The sequence below is a fragment of the Amaranthus tricolor genome, chromosome 7 (assembly GCF_026212465.1).
Source record: "Amaranthus tricolor cultivar Red isolate AtriRed21 chromosome 7, ASM2621246v1, whole genome shotgun sequence".
Taxonomy (NCBI): domain Eukaryota; kingdom Viridiplantae; phylum Streptophyta; class Magnoliopsida; order Caryophyllales; family Amaranthaceae; genus Amaranthus; species Amaranthus tricolor.
Genome location: NC_080053.1, coordinates 29287062 through 29303177, shown reverse-complemented (window position 1 = coordinate 29303177; position 16116 = coordinate 29287062). Strand labels below are relative to the sequence as shown.

The window sequence follows — 16116 nt, the reverse complement described above, 5'->3', positions numbered from 1 at the left end:
AATATATAAAATTATAATTTCAATTATTAAGTCTTATTCAAGATAAAGTTTGATACTATAATATAAAAAAATTAAAAATATTTAGCCTACATGGTTAAACTCGAACATTTTGACAGGTCTATTAGTAGATATCAAATGTCTCAAAAACATGGGTGAAGCCAAAGGATGGATGGAATAGGCTCCACCCTTACAACCCAAACTCATAATTTATTTTTGTATTTAACCTCTATATATAATTTTTTGATTTTATAATAGTAATCTAACTATTAGAATAATATAAAATTTAGCGGTTCAATAGTAAGGAAAACTTTATTATTTCGTTTTATATATTTTCGGACCATAACTTTAATTATCTATTTTTTAATTCTTAGGTGTAAACGTCTCACTACAATGCAAGTACATAGAGAATGGTAAATTATCATTCAAGACACAAGTATAAAGATGGGCGGAAACATTCATTTTGTTAATGATCTTGGATACATGACTAAACCCTCAATGTGTTAGTGTTATCGAAGAATTTGCCATTATTCCTAATATGTAAAATATTAGAAATAGAAAATCAGATCTTGTCTCACTTCAAACATGTATCACTTTTATCGAGAGAAATCTAAATTTAATTTTCGTTGCTCCTCCTTTACCCTTCCCCTTCCCTATGGTCTACCTCCAAAAAAATAAGGGACATCTATATCTAGCCTTTTCCTCTTACACATCGTAATTTTTTTCATCATTCATAACAATAAATGTCAATGTGATGCTTCTTGTTGCATAATTTTTCATTTAAGATGAGATTTTATGTATGTCCATATAATAAAGATGTGTGATCATTCATTCATCCTCTTTGAGCATATGCTGAAAAAATCATTATATACATCGCCGATTCTGAGATTTCATGTGCTCGGGGCGAATAATAATTTATAGGTCTTAATTATTCGCTTTTTGGTTGATAATTGTGTACTATAATTCAATAATTAGTAAATAAGGTAACAATTATCATTATTAACACTTTGACTTGGTTAAATGCACAAGTTAATCACACATAGTCTCAAGTTCGATGCATATAAAGACAAAAATTGTATACTTTTTTCGTGAGTCCTGAGCATAGGTCCTTTTTACCGTTGCCTAAGGCCGGCCCTGATTATATATATGACACATCACAAGTTATCTTACGTAATTTTGCTTTAGTTTGGCTATATTATCTCCTACGCATGTTTTATTAGCATAGAACTTAATTGTACACTCTTATCTTAAATGCTTTGCTTTTCTTCTCTATCTAATGCAATATTTCAATCTCAAATATCTTTAATTATATAGAATTAAAATTATCCTCTACTCATGTTTTATTAGCACAACATTTATTGTACACTCTTATCTTAAACGCTTTGTTTTTCTTCTATATACAATGCAATATTTCAATTCCAAATATCTTTAATTGGACATAATTAAAAATTATTAAAATTTGATACTAATAAATTTTACATTAAGAAGAATCAAACAAGATTTCACTTAATTTTTTTTTAGGTAAATCTGTGGCATATTATAAATCGAGCTCAGCCAAGGTCAAAAGGTCTTCGGGAAAGAGTCCATACAGATTTTTTCGTTAGCAGCCCCCGAATCCCACTTAGCCACTAAATGAGCTAAAGTATTGTCATTGCGGCTAACAAAACTACAACCAAAATCCAAAAAACTAGTACAAAGATAGAAGATATCATCATAGATCAAATGGATAGGAGAGAAGCCTTCCACTCGATTCTCAATAGCTCTCACGACTGTCAGTGAATCACCTTCAAGCTGGACATAACGGTACCTAAAGCGAACTGCCAATTCCACACCAAACATTGCGGTTGCTGCTTCACACATCTCAACAGACCAATTCGAGTTTACTCTACGGACCCCCGCTATAAGGAGCTTGCCATTATCATCTCTGATCACCACCCCAAGGCCACGATATAAGCCAACACCCACATGAGCATCGAAATTAATCTTCACCCAACCTTCATGTGGAGGACACCAAGACTGGAACTTCAACAGAGACTCTTGGCAAGGGACATGAACCTTTGAGGCATATTGATTGAAGTCTCTAATAAGCTTATGAAAATTCATCGTTAATTGCACTGGATCACAATGCTCATCAGTGAATTCCTCCTTGTTTCGAAAGAACCAAGCTGCCCAAAGAGTGGTACACAGCAGCAGGAACTCTTCATTAGTAGCATGCTCATATGACCATTTCAAGAAATCAGTAGCGGAAGAGCGAGGGGCATCACGGACAGCAGCAGCTGCCGGGAACGGGTTCCAGATAGCAGTAGCATTCGGACAATCACACAATGCATGTAAAATTGTCTCTGGGGCAGAATTACACCTCTCACAAATGGGAGGTTGCACACTGTAACGATTGTAAAGGATCTGCTTCGTAGCGAGAGACCCTTTGCGAACCCTCCATATAAAGTGTGGAGCTTGGGAGGGGCTGGGATCTTTGAAATCATACCCCTTTGACTACGCCAAGCCAAGTTTTGGGGGTCATTGTCGAGCCCGTTGGTGCCCAATAAACCCAGCCAATATCCACTTTTAACCGAGAACAGACCATTCTTTGTAGGCCACCAAAACTGAGTGTCCTGAGGCTAATTCTTTGATAAAGGAATAGATTGAATGGCAGCCACCATCTCTGCATCAAACCATTGTGTAAGAGCAGCTACATCCCATCCCCTACAGTCATAATCTATGAAGTCAGAAACCCGAACAGTATCCTGTGAGGTTGAGACAGTAGCTGGAGTCATCACTTTGTCTTCCAATGGCACCCATTTATCTCTCAAGGCATTGACCATAGTAACATTACCAATTCTCCAATCGAGCCCCACAATCAATAGAGATTTTGCACCCCAAATGCTTCTCCAAGTGTAGCTGGGGGCATAGCCTCTTTGAGCATCCAAAACCGTCGAGTGCTTAAAATATCAAGCTTGAAACACCGCTGAGAGAAGGGGATTTGCCCCTGTCAACAGTCGCCAAGACTGTTTTGCCAAGAGTGCAGCACTAAAAACCTTTAGATCCCGGAAGCCCATACCACCTTTATTTTTTGGAAGACACATGTCTAACCATCGATGCCAGTGAATTTTCCGCTGCTCATTATTAGATCCCCACAAAAATCTTGCAAACATTGCGTGAATATCATCAATAATACCGTCAGGGAGACGAAAAATGCTCATCATATAGATTGGAATTGCTTGGACAACTGATTTAATGACTACTTCATTGCCAGCTTTCGAAAGGAATTTTTCTTTCCATCCTTTGATTTTTTTTTCCAGATTCTATCTCTTAAGCATGAGAAAATCGCTTTCTTAAAGCGGCCGATGATAGTAGGTAACCCCAGGTACTTCACATGGCCATCAACCTCCTTTACACCAAGAATCTCCACAATATCCTTCCTGAGTTGATAGCTAACACCTTTGCTAAAAGAAATTTCGGTCTTATCATAATTCACTTTTTGACCGGACGCTCTCTCATATGTGTTGCTATCATCTGCAAAGAATAATTGAGATAAAGTAGGAGCACCTCGACAAATATTAATGTCATGGATAATGTTACTTTCTATTCCACAGGATATAAGTCTAGAGAAGGTCTCTGCACAGATAATGAACAAATACGGGGAGATTGAATCACATTGCCTAAGACCTCTGGATGGAGTAACATTACCACAATCCTTCCCATTAATCTTGAAAGAAAAGGAGACGCTAGTAATACATGATATGATACGACGAATCTAGCTATCACCAAAACCCATCTTAGACATAACACGCTCTAAAAAACTCCATATCATAAAAACAAAATATAAATTTAGAGTAATCGATAAAAAATTTAAAAAATTAATTAGAAAATTTGCCGAAGTATTAGTCTACAACTACACATATTGATTATTGAATCAATCCGACAGGCGACGAGAAACACTTGATATTCCCAAACCAAAAATTGATTTCATTTTCCAAGCGAAAAATCCATCGTTTCTGGAGAAACAAACATTGATCGAGCTTCCAACTTCCTACACTTCTCCAAACTCCGAGCAGAATTTGAGTCCCTTTCTCTATACTCCGAAGCGCAACCAAATTTGCACTAAAATGGCGAATAGTAACTTACCTCGGAGAATCATCAAGGTTTGTGTTCTTCGATCTCTATTTTCTTTAACTTACTCCGACTTTGTTAATTTGATTTCTGTTTAATCGATCATTTCGTGTCGAGATATTTCCTAGGGTTTTGTTTTGTGATTTTTTGTCTTGTTTTTTGGCAGGAAACTCCGCGTCTTCTTAGCGAACCAGGTTTTTAACTTTTTTTTTTGTTGATTTGTTGAATTTTGTGAGTTTTGATTGTTTGTTGATAAGCCCTGAGTAATGAAAAGTGTTTTTGGTGTTTGGTTGGATGTATGCTTGCAGCTTCTGGTATAAGTGCTTCACCATCTATAGATAATATGTGAGACTTTAATGTTATGATTCTTGGGCCTTCGCAGTCTCCATATGAAGGTACATCTATTACCAATGAGGTAATTATTTTTTTTCAAAATTGCGATTATAATTCTTTTGAGGTTCGACATTTTGTGGCGGTTTCTTCGAAAATGGGTTTTTGATTGGATATCTTTTTCGGGATAATCGATGAAGTTATGGGGTAAGGAGAAAAAGAGAGAGAGAGAAGGGTAAGGTATTTTTAGCTAGCGAGCATTCGATTCGTTGGAGTTCTTTCTTTAATTTGATACACTAAATTTCTGGTGGAAATGTTAATAGGACATGACCTCAAGATGACTTTTTATTGGCTCTAATTTGTGCAAGGCATTTAGCAGTATTGCTGCTATCCCTCTCTAAGGTTTTCAATTAAAGCCATAGTTTAATTGTTGTTTGGCTACTTTAATATGTATAGCCTTAAATTACAGAAAGGTTGTTGGTTCTAAATTTGAAAGTAGTCTCTTGCAGAAATGCAGAGTACACCTTTGAGACTCTTTTTCAGATCTCTTGCTTTACGAGTAATGACGCTTTGTGTACAGGCCTATTTTTTGTAGCCATAAAACTCGATGCTATGCTTGAATATGTATGCCTTCGTTGTGCGTTGGCATGTCAGAATTGTTATATAATTGGTTTGGGCTTAGTGCTCTTTCGGTTTTAAATGAGGCATGGAAGGTGTTGTCGCATAGGTGAGTTGTAAACATTAGTTCGTTTCTTTTGTGTGGATGATTATGGGTTACAAGCTAGTTCACTCTTGTTATGCTGTCTCACCTTCTTTACCTCATACCTTGGCTCTCCACTTCCCATTTGGTGTGAGAACGTGACTGAACATTTTGTATGATATGTGCTTTAGGGGTCTCTAGTAAAGATTAAACTGACTTGGCTCTCCAACTTTGTTTGCTTTTCTCCCAACCTCTTCAATTTTCACCAAAGTGTTGTGGAATTGCAAGCTGTAATTGTTATTGCCACAAGCATGTTATGCTTGTTGAATTATGAGGATTCAAAAGAAAAACCGAGGGAACTTTCACATAAATCTGCACTCCGTCCCATTTTTGGTTGTCAAACTTTTCTTTCTTAAGTCTTAATTGTTTTAACATTTTGGTTTTGGAATATAATGAACCATAGTGAAATGACTTATTAAATCAATTAACTTGTGTCATTTTCTTGAACTTTGCTTTCGAAGGCAAAGGATAATTAAATTAAACACAAAAAAGGTTTGAAAGTTATAGAAATGATGGAATACATCCCAATTTGTGTTGGTCCTAAATAAATTTTTATTTCCTTAATTCATTTTCATTTCTTCGATATGACAACTAATTCAAAGGCATCCTAAGTGCTTTTGGAAGGCTTTAGGCGTAAGATTATGTTCTCTTCTTACCATGTTCAGATTTTCTTTGTTTTTGATTGAAACCCATCCAATATTAGGGGCTTATGCAAAGAAGCACCCCTAAATTTCCAACCCATGCCATATGTCACACATCTTACATAATTATCATAATTCAACCTTATTTTTTTACTTACCCACATAATTGAAACTCTACATCTTTCCCCATTTTACTGTTGCCCTCGTCTTTCCTCTACTGTCACTTCGTTGATGCCTCCACCAAATCTGTAGCACCTCTATCAGTCATTCCTTTAGCTTCTTCATCTTCTCAGTTGATGCCTCCTTTCCTTTCACAGTCAAGGAAAATGGACCATTTTCGTTCTTTGTGGACCAAAATTCCCAAAGGAGTTTTAACGGATGATATAATATTGATGGTCGGAAAATGCTGGCATAAGTTACAGGTAAATTTGCACAAATGTATGTCTCAAATACCAAATTCCTCCACAATGAAAAATTCGCAGATCAAAATGAATCTTTGAATGTTCGGACTCTAGCTGTGAGATCTATCAATAAGATTACATGTAAAGCTCGTTGTTTATTAAATAGAAAGTGAGCTCAAGTATTGTCTGTCGAATCATAATGTTAGGACTCTACCTGCAAGATCTATCAATTAAAATACATGTCGCTCTTTGTTTATCAAAAAGGAAGTGAAGCTCAAGTATTGTTTGTGCAACACCTTGTTCGGTGCTTTTCTTGGATGGTGGCTATGATAAGGTTGCAACTTTATGCTTGTGGTTGAGGGTATTTTTAGGTTGGTGGGGGTGATTGGTGGGGAAATTCGGTTAATTGTAGGAATGATGGGGTTGATTAGGTTGAATTAGGGTTCATTTATATCATTAGTGGTGATGGTTGTCTTTCAGGATATAATAGAAGATTTTTTTATAGCAAAGGGAGGAAAGGGTAATGATGGGAAGGAATCATTTGCAACATTATGTTGCCCCAATGTCATTAAATGGCTCTTTGAGTAACTCTAAAAGGCTTTCAGGTGCTGGATTAATTTTTCTGCTTACGGTGTTCGTATTTTCTTGTACAAAAGCAATCTGAGTTGTATGAGTTTATTTCTGGCCTCATTGCCTTCTATCTGCTGCAGTTCCGTTTTAGTTTTCATGTAAAACTTTGCTGTCTTTCAATAAAGATTATCATAAACTTTAACTGTGCTTGTATACTTGTTCTCTGTTATGACAGTATTCAAGCGCTGCTGAGCTGAGTGCTCCAAATCCTGATGACCCTTGTGTCTAAGAACATTGCTAAGCATTGGAAAACAGATGAGGCAGAAGCTGTTGAAAACTGGTGAGTGAATTTAATTTCGCAAGACTTACCGTATTTCACAAAACCTGTTTCTTTGGTTTGCAAAGATTTCAGAGTCCTTTTCAGGAAGGGAGGGGATGATGTCATCAAAGGATTTTCTTTCATAAATTGGTTAGCTAAAGAATGGAGTTGTCTATATGCTAGTGAGGCTTGATATTACACCCATAACATTACCCTCCTTGGAATAACAAATGTATGAACTGCGTTATCTGACTGATTTTTAAACCAAGCTGCAGGTTGGAACTTGGAAATGAATATCAAGTAGCAAATTTGGAGAAAATATGATAAAATGTAATTATAAGATATAAGCTTGATGAATTTGAACCTAATGTTGCCTTGATGGTATGGTTTTATGGACTTTGGAGTATGATTTTTAAACCCAAACATTTTTTTTCTTTATTCTACATTTAGATGTTTTTTGAACTTGCTGAAATTCAACACAGATCAACCTCGTTTATGGTATGTTTTGTAAAAATGAGAGTACTTTTCCCTAATCCAACTCTTCTACGGAATGGTTACCCATTGTGAATGCATATTTCTAATTTTTCTAAATTGTAAAATTGACATTTAGGTGATTTAATTATATGTTGTATTGAATATTCATTTGTCTTTTCATTTTGCTATATCTATTTTCAATGGTAGGTTGTGACTTGTTAGTTTCATAAAATTGGTGTAGAATAATATTTGCATAAGATGATAGTAAATTGAAATGGATGGTCCAGGTGATTTCGTCTTTTGGTTTATTGGTTATTGGTATTAATATTTTTCTCTTTATAATTTGTCATTATTAGTAGCAATTTTAAAGGTACAGGTATCAAAATAACATGATGAATGACGTGGAATATCTATAATCTACTATGAGTATCCTACTTGTGGACAACATATTATAGTACTTTTACATTATTACTGCAATTATTCTTCCATGTACCCTCCTAACTTTTAAGCTCTATGTTATTGTTAGGTCTATTCATTTCATTTGGTCCCTCTACTTACAAGAGACAATTCCAAACCTCAAACTAATTGATGTATGATGTTTTTTTTTATAGGCGATGAAAATCAAACTCAATGATAAAAGAAAAAACTTTCAACTTGGATTGATTTTGTAATTTAACAATCAATTTTATTAGATTTGATTTCATTTTAGATTAATGTGTAATTTCATTTGAATTATGATATACTTATTTAGAGACGGTGAACAAAATAATACATTTTGAAATTTAATTTAGATTAAATATCCGGTTGAAAAATCAAATACAATTAATTATATTTGGAGAATGGAATATTCTAATTTGCTATGCCTTGACAAGGGTAGGGTAGGTAATAATAGGACACTAAAAATCATTGCTAACCTAATTTGACGGCTTCGGATTAGAGTAGAGCTATAAAGTCTGAACACTAATTATAAAAATATTAATGTAGAGTACATGAGACTTTAACTGTTGTCAACTTTCACCCAACAACAAATCTAAGCTAATAAATGTCTAATAAATGACATGCTTCTAAACCTACCGTTACAAACTAACACCACTCCTTTTATTTAGCCTAATTGTTAAATGACACAAATATTAAAAATTTTGGGTATTATGGGTTAAAGTTTTGGGGTATTTAAAATAATTGAAAAATATAGAGAGTAAAGTTTTAACTCATATTTAAAAATAAAAATAACCAAAATTCATTTAGAAAATAGGATGAATTAAATTGAAAAAAAAGGAGTGTAATACCAATAGATAAAAACAAGTAACCTTTCTTTAAAAGACCGAGTCAAACTGAATTTTTATAAGCATGAAAATTTAAACTTGGGTGAAATTTGATTCTAGACTTTTACATTGGCTTTTTTTTTTTTTTTGTTAGTGTTTGACTTTTGACTTGTTGGTTGGTCAAATAACCAAAAAAAATATTTGGTAAATGACTTTTAAACCAGGTGAAAAGCTGACTTTTAAACCAACATAAAAAAGCTACTCCAAGTAGCTTTTTTTGTTGGCTTTTTGACCAATTGATCTACTTTTTCTCTAATGAACAGCTAACAGTCAATACTTAAATTTATCGAACATTTTCATAAACAGTTGATTTTTTCAGCTAGTTCAAAAGCCAATATTTTCAACTGGTCAAACAAGCCAACAACTAACAGCCAAACACCCCTTGAGCTTGTCTAAGCTACATCAGTCATTTGATTATGAACCCTAAAAATGTTTAATTGTGCAAAATATACAACAAAAAAAATGTATAAACGTGAATGTTAGTGAATTCAGCCTTACTGATAACGATTGATTAATGAAAGCAATGAAACAGCAGCATGCAAGATTGAAGTGGAGCAGCAATGCAGTAAATACTTTATTTTTATTATAAATGAAAGCAATGAGAAGCAACAACAGATTGTCAAAACTAAAAACATTCATATTCATCCTATCTTCTAATCACCAACCCAATGAATTTACCCACCAGACATATCCAATCTCCACCTTCAATTGTATTCAATTTTGCTTTTGTGTATATATCATCGACGTATATACATGTACATATCCTTCTCTAGCCAGCAATCGCTATTTAGTCTCCTCTCTTCTCCGAGACGCCTAACCAACGTATACACACATCCCGTTTCTCTTTGTTTTTTCAATCGATCAGAGATTTTACGAGGGTGGGAGTTCTACAAGAATGATGCTGACTTCGTGAAAATGTAAACGAAAAAAAAAAAAAAAAAAGGGTAGATGACGGAACCAGAGAGGGGGGAGGGATAGACAACGAATAAATAAATGAATTATGTAAGGAATCTAAGCTATCTCCCCCCTTGTTATCCTTGTATTGGCTCCTAAAATGGGATTATTGTGCAGCTCGGGGTTTTTTATGTCACGATAATCCTTGCATTTGATGGGAAAAAGATTGAATTTGTAAGCGGAGGAAGTCCTACTACTAAGTGGTGAATACGAGGAATTGAGTTTACAATCTGGCGTATTAAAGACTGTAGTGTCTCACCGATGCTTCCAGCACATCACTTGTTGGGTTTATGATCTCCTTCACTCGACTACCATTCTTGTATATCTTGATCGTTGGTACAATCCTCACATTTTCGGCATTTGATACCTCCGTGCTATTTTCCAAGTTCACCTTTATTTACACACCCGCACACACACGAAACAGAATATCACCCTATGCTTCTTCAAATGAGAATAAGCACACGAAAAAACATTTATACAAAAAAGACAAGTTACCTTGAGGAAATTGATGGAAGGGTATTGACTGCAAAGCATATCTAAGGAAGAAGAAATGCGTGTGCATCGTGGATTCGAGGGAATAAAAAAATGAACCACGGAGACACCTGCGGCCCACAAAGTGCAAGGTCAGTTCAAACTACGTAGTACCCTCACGAAAAACGATTCTATAAAAAAGATGAAGACAGAACACCTGATGACGATATCATAGCTCTAAATTGACTCGGGCGTGTAATTTCCTCTACATCACCGCCAAACGTCATGTTGGAAACCTCTTCACCACGCGATTTCTTTAATGAAACTTTAGCGTGGAATAAAGACTCGGCAACAACATCGTCGTGTGGAAGTTCTTTCTTCAATATTTCATAATCTCTAACAGCGTCAGCCCATCGTTCAAGCTAAAATCAACACGAAATAAAAGGATCAAGCTTTGTACGAGTAGAAGAAGGAAACTAAAACAGCTAGAGAATTATAATTGAACAATACCTTGCTGTTTGCGGCAGCCCTTCGAAGAAGTGCCTTGGTGTAGTTAGAGTGGATATGAAGAGCAGTGTTACAATCTTCAATAGTTTTTTCCCACATCCCGAGTTTGAACCAACAGGCAGCTCGGTTGCAGTAAAGAACTGAGCTTGAAGGGTCCAGCTTTAAGCCTTCGTCGTAAGCTGCACAAGCTTCCGTAAACCTTTCTGAATTATAAAGGTCATTTCCACGTGTACGAGCTCTTGCCACTCGCCTTGCACTGGTGAGCAGTTTTGCGACTTCGACACTCTTAGGATCAATGTTTACGGCTTTCTCAGCATAGGCAATTGCATCATCAAACCTACAAGATAAACAAATCATCTTTTTTCACTCTCCGTACGAAGCTTCAATACCTTCTCACACCATGAAATTCAGACTATCTCAACTCACCTTCCCAATGCCATGTCGATCTGGGCACGAACATAAAGTACGTAAGCCTCAGAAAGCATCCCAAAGAACTTGCTCTGTGAGCAGCAGCTAGGAGACGGTTCAACTTTTGGTATCTTTGACATGATTCTGTCTATACCATCAAGTTGCTGCGTCTTCAAAAAGTATTCCGCTCTACAAGAGAAAAGCTGGACATTCATTGAATCACTTAGAGTGAATCCCAAATTGCATATCATCAATTTTTCCGGAAAAAAGAATCTCATACTGCAATAATCATACGAAGCGGGGACTAAAAAGGTTCACCTGAGGGGAATAATCAGCTCCAGCAGCAATTGCTGCATCCGCTTCCCGCAATGTGCTTTTCCAGTCACCAATTTTCCTGGCATCAGTACATCTCTTTAGATGCTTCTCAACTGCTTGTAACATGCCAAGTTCTGTAGCCCTAGGTTGCTGCCCTTTATAGAATAGGTGCTTCCTAGCAGCGTCTACCTGTCCTAACCTAAAACCAGGCAAAAACATGATAATTCACTATACAAACAATATTGTCATAACGAAATAACTAGATCGATGAACATAATTGAAGAGTGTAAATTCAATATTCAACTCTAGAGAAAATAAAAATAAAAATGAGAATAATCATAAAAGTGAAATTTGTAATTATCATAGCCAGGGTTACAAAAGAGAAACTCTTTGGTTGCGCTCTCCTTTATGGGTATGAGTTGTCACCTTCCTTCCCTCCCCATACCTGCTCATAGTTTTTCTATGGGCGGGATACACAGGGTATGATGATGATGATAGCCGGGGTTACAAATCATGTCTTCCCGGCCTTCATCAAATGCCACTATTAAGTATGATTTTAGTTATAAAAGCAAGACAATCCTCAAATGAAGTATATTAATACATAATGTGCAAGGAAACCCCTAAAATGAAATTTCAGATAAATCTTCATTAGAACTAATTGTGACAACCTGTTCTGAAAGTATGGAGCACGTCACCAGGTGACAACCTATTTTAAACCATTAAATTGCAATTTGCCATCAAAACTGATCGATCAAGAGTTCAATAGAGCTAAATTACTTGAAAAAATAACATCTCAAGATCAAAGCGAAAATATATACTGTCGGAAATCCACCATCATGAAGTTATCAAGCAAATGTAATTTCTTTAGACAATTAGCAAACCAGACGCGCTAATACACTAATATACAGCAAATCAAGATAACAATGAGCATACGGATATAACAATTCAGCAATCAACGGTCATTAAGTTATCTAACAAACAACGACAACAATGGCACAGCCTTAATTCCAAAAGACGGGTTCGAGTTATCAACAAATGGAATCAATTTACATGATAAGCAAACAGTGTAATTTTATTTTACAAATTCGGGATTAGCTCAAAGGGCTCAAATCCGACCATAATTTTATTTTATTCAATCAATTATAAAGCCAACTAAAAAGTTCTGCAGAATGCTTAAATGAAATCATGAATATGACAGTATCAATACTGGCCTCCACATATATTCTAAATCAAATCGAAAATAAAACAAGTAAAAAAGAATAACCTAAAAACTTAATTAGATACCAACAAAACCTAATTCCTTTCATTAATTTTCTGAAGTTATTGACATAAACAACCTCAAGAACAAGATAACCTAAGCAATCAATAACCCATAAACCCAGATCTAAAATTCAAGAATTCAACAATGTACAAGACACACATAATCAGAAATTAAATATTTTTATTGTTCTAATATAAAATAATTAAAACTGAAGTGAAATTACTTACCTAATTAGTAAATACCCTAAAAATTCGTGAAGCTTTTCATCATTAGGATCCAACTTAATAGCATCCTCACATCCTCGAATGGCTTCGGAAACCCGACCCAAATTCGTCAATGTAGCAGCCCGATTACGCCCTAAAGCAGCATTTCTGGGAGAAAGCTTAATTGCACGGTCAAACAAACTCAAAGCTTAATTCGTCAATTGCACGGTCAATTGTATATTATTTTTATTTATGCATTGTATGCATATTTTGATAAGCGTACTCCTTTTGTCTTGGTGATTAGTTTTAAAATATCTATTTTGAATTATATTGATAATATTTAAAGACAAAATAATAAGTAAGAACATTTCAAATCGAAAAAATGTATGTAGCGTAGCAAATGGAAGAGACAAAAGGATATTGTTGGTCCTTTTAGGTTTTGATGATGACTACACTTAAGATAAACAATTATATTTTAGAAATTGTGTGTAGGTCGATATCCGATCTTGATAAAGATTGTTGATAGTGCCTACGACTTGATCTATGAACTTTGTATATGTCAAATATATCCGAGGTAATTAGATAAGGAAGATATCGTACATAAGAAGTCAAATGTAGACAGGAGGTCTACTATTCCTAAGTTGATGATCTGACGATACTTGTCGATGAGTGGAGACAGTGTTCTGTTCTCAAGACTAAAGTCAGCTGAAAATTCTATAGAAAATATTTTTCTGATTTTTTAGTTAAGGTATGGGTGAAATTAATTTGTTAAGATAGTTGGCAAAACATTTTATAACTTCTTTTAAAATAACCGGTATATTTTCTTAAAGGTGAAGAAAACTTCTCTTAGTTTTTCTCCACATAAGTAGGCTTTAATTATTGGTTTAATTAAGAAAAACTAACTTGCCTAATTTTAGAAAATAAAACTGTAGCTTTATTTCTTGCAAATCAAGACTCTTCCTTAATTTAGGATTAAGGATATAGTGGGTAGTTATTGTTCCTCAAAATGCTACGTGAGCTCCTTATATAAAAGGGAAATATTTTTTAACCGGTTGTTTTTGAGAGTCCATGCGTGAGATTGAAAAATTAACAAGAAATATTTTTGCTTCAAAATTGCCAATTAACTTAATAATATTTCTTGTGCAACTCGTTATTTTTTATCCTTAGGTATGTGGTCTCTGTAAAGAGTTTTTAAGAGAATTGTTGTAAAGAGAATTGTTGTAACTAGACTTAAGGAAGTCTAGGGGAGAAGAGAGAAACTCATGTGAAGCAAGAGAAGGAGAAGGAGAAAAAGAAAGAGAAAGAGAAGGAAAAAGAGAAGTTGATCTAGTTTTATTTATTTGTTTATGTAATTATAACTAATTGCCTAAAATATAATAGAGAACTTGAAATCACGGAGGGTCGTGCTTTTTCCTTCTATTTAGACCTAGAAGATTTCCACGTAAAAATTGTGTTGTCTCTTTCTACTTTTGCGCATCAAGTTTAAGTTTTAATTCGCAATTTAATTCCGCAAAAATAGGGCAAAAACACTTACTTATCAAACAACAATTCACCCCTCTCTTATTGTTTTAACCGTTTCTACAGAAATTATAACAATTTGTTGACCCTGTATGATAATACAAATCAATTAAATCGTTCTCTTTATTAATTTTTAATTGAAGTAAGGCCTTTTATAAACGATACTCCTCTTTTGTAAACTTCTACAAGAGTTGAGATTAAATTTCTTATAAACTCAAAAACTATATATATAGATTTTTATCATTATTAAGATTTGACATAGTTTCTTTTAAAGACTTTGCTATTGTTGTTATCTAGTACTAGTAGACATATTTGTCTAGTATTCCATTTTCACAGCTTAAATGCATGAGCTTAAATTTTGAAATTAATTTTAATTAATTTAAGTCTCGTGATGAATATATATATATATATATATATATATATATATATATATATATATATATATATATATATATATATATATATACAAAAAATTTGTCTAATAAAATTTATTTCATTTTAATTTTTGGTCATGACTAGCAATTTTTAATTCACATTCACTCATTTAACTTAAATTTTCATCTTATTTATGCACTTTCCTCACTTTTCTATAAATTAAATCTTTACCTACTTTATTTTAATTTTTCCAAAATTATCTATATGGCAAAATTAATGTAACAAAGGGAGAGAATGTTAATAAAAAAAAGTAAGGAATGATGTTAACCTTAGATAAAAGTTTGTGATGTGATCATCTTCATACCTAATAGGGTTCTTCAACTCATGATTAAAACCCCCACCCTATACATTATTTACACGTGTCTCTTCCTGTGATTATTATTATTATTGATTATTGATAATAATAATAATAATAATAGTTTAATACTTATATATATTGGCTAATCATAGGAACAAAAAGTCCATTGAATTTGTCATAACAAGGCTTAATAGTTGCTCTTCTTTCAATTATAAGCTACATAATTACAAAGTCTCGTGGAATATTCCCTCTCTCACTTAATTTCTATCTGGTCGCTCCCTTTAATTTAGTATTATTTTTTATTTTAGATTGTTTTTCTCAATTTTTACTATTATAATATTTAGAAATAAATTTATTATTTTCTATTAAATTCTTTCATATATTTTAATTTTCTTTTAATATCATCATAGTCCACACAATTGAATCTTTCCCTTTATTTATTATCAAATATCAAAATTTTTCTAAAAATAACTCACTTTCGCTTTTATGTTAATTTAAGATGACAATACCTCTTTTCATTTTAATTTGTCGCATTAAATGTGCAGTTTTTGTTTAAATAATAAATTATTTTATTCTTTTAATTTCATCTACAAACACATTTTGTCACCATCTTAACTACTTATTTCCATAATTAATTTATGTTTTATCTTATATTTCAACTTAATCCACCTTTCCATTATTTTTCATTTAAAAAATAATAGGTCTATAAAGAGATAAAGCCAAAAGGTAATTAATTAGATACTAAAATACCTTATCTTAATTATTTTATATTTTATGCTTTGCGTCCACTTTCTGCAAGGCCAATTGCAATAAAATCCACTC

General features: G+C 33.8%; 2 protein-coding genes and 1 long non-coding RNA gene across 4 annotated transcripts; 1 reads left to right on the top strand and 2 right to left on the bottom strand.

Moving 5' to 3' along the window:
• Nucleotides 1–1470: 1470 nt before the first annotated feature.
• On the bottom strand, nucleotides 1471–2100 carry LOC130817471 (uncharacterized). Its single transcript, XM_057683193.1, has one exon. It carries the CDS (start codon nucleotides 2098–2100, stop codon nucleotides 1558–1560), a length of 543 nt encoding a protein of 180 aa, XP_057539176.1. The 3' UTR covers nucleotides 1471–1557.
• Nucleotides 2101–3503: 1403 nt separating this feature from the next.
• LOC130817472 (uncharacterized) lies at nucleotides 3504–8237 on the top strand. Of its 2 annotated transcripts, none has more exons than XR_009043809.1 (4): nucleotides 3504–4139; nucleotides 4274–4301; nucleotides 4416–4522; nucleotides 7045–8237. It is a non-coding gene; the product is annotated as an uncharacterized LOC130817472 (long non-coding RNA). The 2 variants fall into 2 exon arrangements; XR_009043810.1 differs by having other exon boundaries at nucleotides 4416–6260; nucleotides 7045–8207.
• A 1237-nt stretch (nucleotides 8238–9474) lies between these two features.
• Nucleotides 9475–13252, bottom strand: LOC130817470 (TPR repeat-containing thioredoxin TTL1-like; the record flags this gene model as incomplete). Its single annotated transcript, XM_057683192.1, has 7 exons — nucleotides 9475–10269; nucleotides 10374–10480; nucleotides 10567–10771; nucleotides 10860–11193; nucleotides 11283–11467; nucleotides 11583–11778; nucleotides 13068–13252. Coding segments are annotated over 7 exons (1365 nt in total), but the record flags the coding sequence as incomplete, so codon positions are not given.
• Between the last annotated feature and the right edge of the window lie 2864 nt (nucleotides 13253–16116).